At 42.2% G+C, this 6,067-nt stretch overlaps 1 protein-coding gene across 1 annotated transcript; it reads left to right on the forward strand.

Annotated features, from left to right (window-relative positions):
• LOC107610934 (glycine-rich protein 5-like) lies at positions 4,832-5,212 on the forward strand. The gene has a single exon (XM_021110975.1). It carries the CDS (start codon positions 4,832-4,834, stop codon positions 5,210-5,212), a length of 381 nt encoding a protein of 126 aa, XP_020966634.1.

The raw sequence follows: 6,067 nt of genomic DNA on the forward strand, positions 1-6,067 counted from the left end.
ATCAAATGGTTATGGAGTTTTCAAAAATTAATAATAAATAAATAGAAAATAAAGATAGAAATACTTATCTATATCATTGGTGAGAATTTCAGATAAGCGTATAGAGATGCTTGCGTTCCTCTGAATCCCTGCTTTTCCACTGTCTTCATCCAATCAGTCTTACTCCTTTCCATGGCAAACTTTATGTAAGGGCATCACCGTTGTCAATGGCTACATCCCATCCTCTCTGTGAAAATGGTCCGATGCGCTGTCACTGCATGGCTAATCATCTGGAGGTTCTCGATCATACTGGAATAGGATTTACTATCCTTTTGCGTCTGTCACTATGCCTAGCACTCGCGAGTTTGAAGTTCGTCACAGTCATTCAATCCCTGAATCCTACTCGGAATACCACAGACAAGGTTTAGACTTTCCGGATTCTCATGAATGCCGCCATCAATCTAGCTTATACCACGAAGGTTCTGATTAAGAGATCCAAGAGATATTCATTCAATCTAAGGTGGAACGGAAGTGGTTGTCAGGCACGCGTTCGTAAGGGAATGATGATGATTGTCACGTTCATCACATTCATATTGAAGTGCGAATGAATATCTTAGAAGAGGAATAAGTTGAATTGAATAGAAAAACAGTAGTACTTTGCATTAATTCGTGAGGAACAGCAGAGCTCCACACCTTAATCTATGGAGTGCAGAAACTCTACCGTTTGAAAATACATAAGTAATAATGGTCCAGGCATGGCCGAATGGCCAGCCCCCATGAAGGTCTAAGAACTAAACGTCCCAAGATGTCTAATACAATAGTAAAAAGTCCTATTTATACTAAACTAGTTACTAGGGTTTACAGAAGTAAGTAATTGATGTATAAATCCACTTCCGTAGGTCAGAATCCAACAACATCAGCAGTCCTTCTTCTACCTCTGAATCTGATTTTTGCTCAAGTCCCTCAATTTCAGCCAGAAAATACCTGAAATCACAGAAAAATACACAAACTCATAGTAAAGTCCAGAAATGTGAATTTAACATAAAAACTAATAAAAACATCCCTAAAAGTAACTAGATCCTACTAAAAACATACTAAAAACAATGCGAAAAAGCGTATAAATTATCCGCTCATCATATTGCAAACTCATGCATTAAGTTTTAAATTTTGTCCCATGTGCATTGATTCTTTTTATTTTGCAATTGGGAAAATTTGTTATCCCCTTTTATTTAAATACTGAAAACTTTTTTTTTCAATGCACATGGTAATTCAATTGTTTTGCTTTCACATGAGCATGCTTCCCAAATCTGTTTTTGAAACAACTTATTCTTTTTTTTTTTAATTTCTACCTTGTTTCTATCATCCATGTTCCCATAAAGTTTCTCATACTTAAACAATACACAATTTCTATCTTAAGCTAACCAAGGATTCAACTTGGAATTTTTATTTTATTTTTCTGCTTAAGGCTAGTAATGTGGTTATAGAACAAGAGGGGATTTAAAAGCTCAAGGGGGCTAACAAGGGTGATGTAAAAGGTAGGCTAATTTGGGATAAGTGAGAAAAAATTCAAATAATGGCCTCAATCATCTCTTAGTATGTATCTATATCCTATAATTGGACATATAGATTAAAACAAAGTAAAGAACATCAGAATGAAAAAGAAGGGTAAGACACACAGGAATAAAATTTATGGTTTGAATGTAACCATACAATTAAGCTCAAAACTCACAGGCTGTATGTTCTCCAGCTCAAACAGCATATATCAGTTATATATGTCATGCAAGTAAAAATTCAGAGTTCCCATTATTCTCAATGTAAATCATAGGGTGGCCCTTAAAATCTTAGTATTGTTCCTTGATGAAATGTTGTTAACTAACTAACATATAATGCTATATATACAAGGTGTGTGGATTGTTTTAATATACTAAAGTCTCTAGTTTACTTCCTTTTTATTTTCAATTTAAACCAAACTATCATATGCTAAAAGGGTAAACTATACTAATGAATCCACATATTCTATAACTAATAAGTTTAGAATTGCAAACTAAACTAAATGGCTAAAATATGAACTAAAGTGCAAAATGCAAAAATAAAATAAAAATATAACAAAAAACAATGTATAAGTACTGAAAAATAAAAATAAAGATAAAAAATACAGAAAAATAACAAAATAAGATAAAAAGAGTCTATAGTGGTTCACCAAAAAATACGCCAAGGATGGCGACCTCTCCGCACTTAAAATAAAGCATCGTCCCCGATGCTCACTCAAGCTGGGTGTGAAGGAGTGTCATCACTGGAAGGATGGGCTGCTGGAGTCTCTGAGGTGGCCTGAGGATCTGCAGACTAGATGAGGGTAGGAGGATCTGTCTGCTGCAGTAAAGGCTCTGACTGTATAGGAATCTCTGGATCGGTGGCCTGTATCTGGTGCGGCTCCACATGCTGTGACGCAGCCTGCTCCAGTCCTGCCTGCTCAGCCTGGGCATGTGTCTCGTCCTCATGATCGCTCGCCTCCGCCTCAAATGTATCAGAAGGGGTGTTAGGCTCGGAGTGGATGTCGCCGCCGGATCGGATCATCAACTTGAGGTGCTCATAGTGTCGCTTATTGCGACGCTCCATACGATCCAAGCGGGTGAAGAGTCGATGTACCAAATGATAAATAGGCTCAGGAGCAGGTGGAGGTGCAGTGGGTGGGGCTGGTGCAGCAGTAGATGAAGAAGGGGCAGCCGAAGATGTAGCTGCCTCACCAGAAGTGGTAAGGAATGGAGGTCTGTGGCCTAAAGCCAGAAACTTCCTGCTGTGAGGAATGATCTTCTTGCAGTCTGCAGCAGGTGGCTTCTCATCAGCAAGCTCCCAAGGCACGTCAGCTCGACAGCCTAGCTGGGTGACCAAATAAGGGAAGCGGAGAGTGCCTCTGACATGGACCCTGGCCATATAGTGCCGGATGAATCGTGGCAGATACAGGTCCTTACCCTCCAGTACACTCCAGAGAAGGGTGATCATAGTAGCAGGCAGCTCCGTCTCATGAGTGCTCGGCATAACAAAGTTGCTCAGGATCTGGTGCCAAAGCTGAGCCTCATCATTCAGATACATCAGCTTGATTCCCTTAGGCATTGTAGTGTTCTTTCCCATGACCCATGGGACAGTAGGATCAAGGGCTATCCTCTGCTTGACAGTATCCCAGTCAAATCGCATAAACCTTATATCCTCTTCAGCCTTTTGGTAACCGTCAGGCTGATCTGACTTAGGCTGAAGGCGGAGGATAGCCTCAATAACTTCCTCAGTGACCAGTATTTGTTTCCCTCTGAGGTGCACTGCATCCAGGGAAGTCTTGAAATAGTTGCAATAAAACTCTCTAACCCAGGAAGCCATGACCTCTGTCAGGTTTCTCTCCAAGAAGAACCAGCCTCTCTGTTTTATCTGATCGGAGGTGTACTGCTGTAGTTCTTCTGGAATTTTCAGAGTTCTCTCCAGGTACAGGTTTCTGGAGGTGGCAAACACTGGATACTTCAGCTCACAGTATCTATTTGCAAATTTTACCGGATCATTGGCAGTGAGGAGCTGGTCAGCCTTCTCCTGCGGGGTAAAGTGCTTTTCCCGCCAGGAGTCATCATGCATAATATCCAGCATAGACATAGAGGATTCTCCTCTTTTCCTTTTACCAGTGGTTGCCTTGCCTTTTCCTTTTCTTTGAGGGTCAGACATCCTGAAAAGCAGAAATTCCAGGATATAAATGAAGAACAGAGCAGGAAAACAAGTAGGCAAATAGAATAATAGCAATATAAGCACATAGTGGCAAAAGAGCAGTAGAATTATGAGATGAGTTAAGTATATGTGCATAAGGGATTGTATTTGAGTTGGGAATCCGAGATGAAAAATCACAATCCAAAATGTAATATAAACAGAATTCATGTTAATTAGGAAAAACCATAATCATGCCTTGAGTTAAAAAGTTAAAGTAAATAGTTAAAAACCAAAAAGAGAAGTTTGAAGGTTAGATCGGTTAGGATTGAGAAAGAGGTTAGAAAGTGGAATTCAGTGAGTTAGTAAAAAGAAAGTCAGAGTAAGTGGCATGATGATCGGTTTCTAAGTAACAAGAATTTCACAATTATAAGCAACAGTTAACTCATATTCAAGCAAGGAAATCAGGTTGATGATGATTCATATAGATATGGAAATAGCAAAAATGGAAATCGAATCATCAAAAGTGCAATTTATTAACCAGAAAATCGAAAAGAATAAGAATGTTGGCCCGTGCATTCAAGAATTGGTTTGGTAAAAGCTAAGGAATGGAAAATTCAAAATTGCCAAAACCAATGCATGAATGAGAAGGAAACAATTTGCAGAAAATTGGGCAGCATTCCGGCTAAAATTAGATGTTCCCGAGTAACAAACAGCAAGCAGAATAGTTCATATAAGGTAAAATAAGGCTGCAATTATACATAAGTAATTTGAACATGAAAGAGCAATGGAATAGCAGCATGAAACAGTGAAGAATAGCATATGAACAGTATTAACATCACAGCAATATCAGAATTGCGAAAACTATAAAACAAGTAGCAAGAACAGCGCAATTAACAGGCCTAAATCCACTAACCACATCCTAGTCTACCTAACCACCTAGAATCCACTACAAACATGCATCTCTAACTAACCTAATTTGAACATAATTGGAAAAATATGCAACTAACTACGAATGAAAAAAATGGTGTTCGGCGGAACCTGGTAGGCGTATGAACTACGGTAAGGATCAGAGGGATGGCGGGGGTGTGGTGGTGGTGCTGACGCGGCGGTGAAGGGCGGTTGGTGCGGCGGTGGGTGGCTGTTCGGTGGCAAGGGGTTCGGGTGGGGTTTAATGGTGGTGGGTAAGAAGAATCGGGTTGAGGGTGGTGGTGGTGGGAGGCGCGGTGGTGATGGCGTGGTGGTGGTGGTTGGCCGCGGTGGGGGCAGCGGTGGTGGAGGGAAGAAGAGAAGAGAGAGAGAAGAAGGGGAGGGAAGGAAGAAGGAGGGGGTGGGCATCGCGGTCGTGGCTGGGTGGTCAGCGCTGGTGCGGTGGTCAGGGGTGGTTGGCAGCGGCGATGGGTGCAGAGGAAGGGGGAGAGATGGGGGTGGTGTGGCGGTCGGAGGTGGTTGGGGTGGTGGTGTTGGAGTAGGGAGCAGAGAAGGAGCAGAGGGGGGTTGGGAGGGAAGAGAATGGGGGCGCGATGGGGTAGGGTTTCGCGTGACTGAGGGTTAATGGATTTGAATCCACGCGAACACATGAGGCACGCGATCGCATCGCTAGGATGAAATGGGGTTGACGCGGTCGCGTGGTTGACGCGATCGCATGGAATGGGTAAAAGTTGAATGACGTGGTCGCGTGAGGCACGCGATCGCGTCGCTAAAAATTGTTCTAATGCACAATTCCAGCATCATTTCAGCGCAACTCTGTGTCTCCATTTAGGGTAGTATGCAATCCACGCGACGCGGACGCATCGCTCACGCTTTCGCGTGGGATAGGTATTTTGCAAGTGACGCGTTCGCGTCAGGGATGCGAACCCGTGGGTCGTTTTGTGCTAAACGCACACCAGCCACACGATTCCAGCCCAGATTTCTGGGCGTTGGATTTTTACGCCGATTTCCAGATCACGCGTTCGCGTGATTGACGCGGACGCGTGGGAGGTGTTTTTCGCAACTGACACGAACGCGTTAGCAACGCGGTCGCGTCGCGCCATTTTTTTTTAATGCAATTATGCAGTATGCAATGCTAATGAATAATATTCAGGTTCAATGAAAATAATGTAATATATAAAAACAAACAAAATGAAATAAAATTGAAAAAGAAACGACCATACCATGGTGGGTTGTCTCCCACCTAGCACTTTTAGTTAAAGTCCTTAAGTTGGACATTGGATGAGCTTCCTGTTATGGTGGTTTATGCTTAAATTCATCCAAAAATCTCCACCAATGTTTGGAATGCCAACAGCCTCCGGGGTCCCAAACTAGGCATGTAAAGCTTCTGAGCAGCTTCAAACAGATTCTCAGGCTCCTGGGGTGACGAATATCAAAATATTTTCCAGGATAAATTCCAGGATCCAAAACTTTGCTTTTA

The sequence above is a fragment of the Arachis ipaensis genome, chromosome B01 (genome assembly GCF_000816755.2).
Source record: "Arachis ipaensis cultivar K30076 chromosome B01, Araip1.1, whole genome shotgun sequence".
NCBI lineage: Eukaryota > Viridiplantae > Streptophyta > Magnoliopsida > Fabales > Fabaceae > Arachis > Arachis ipaensis.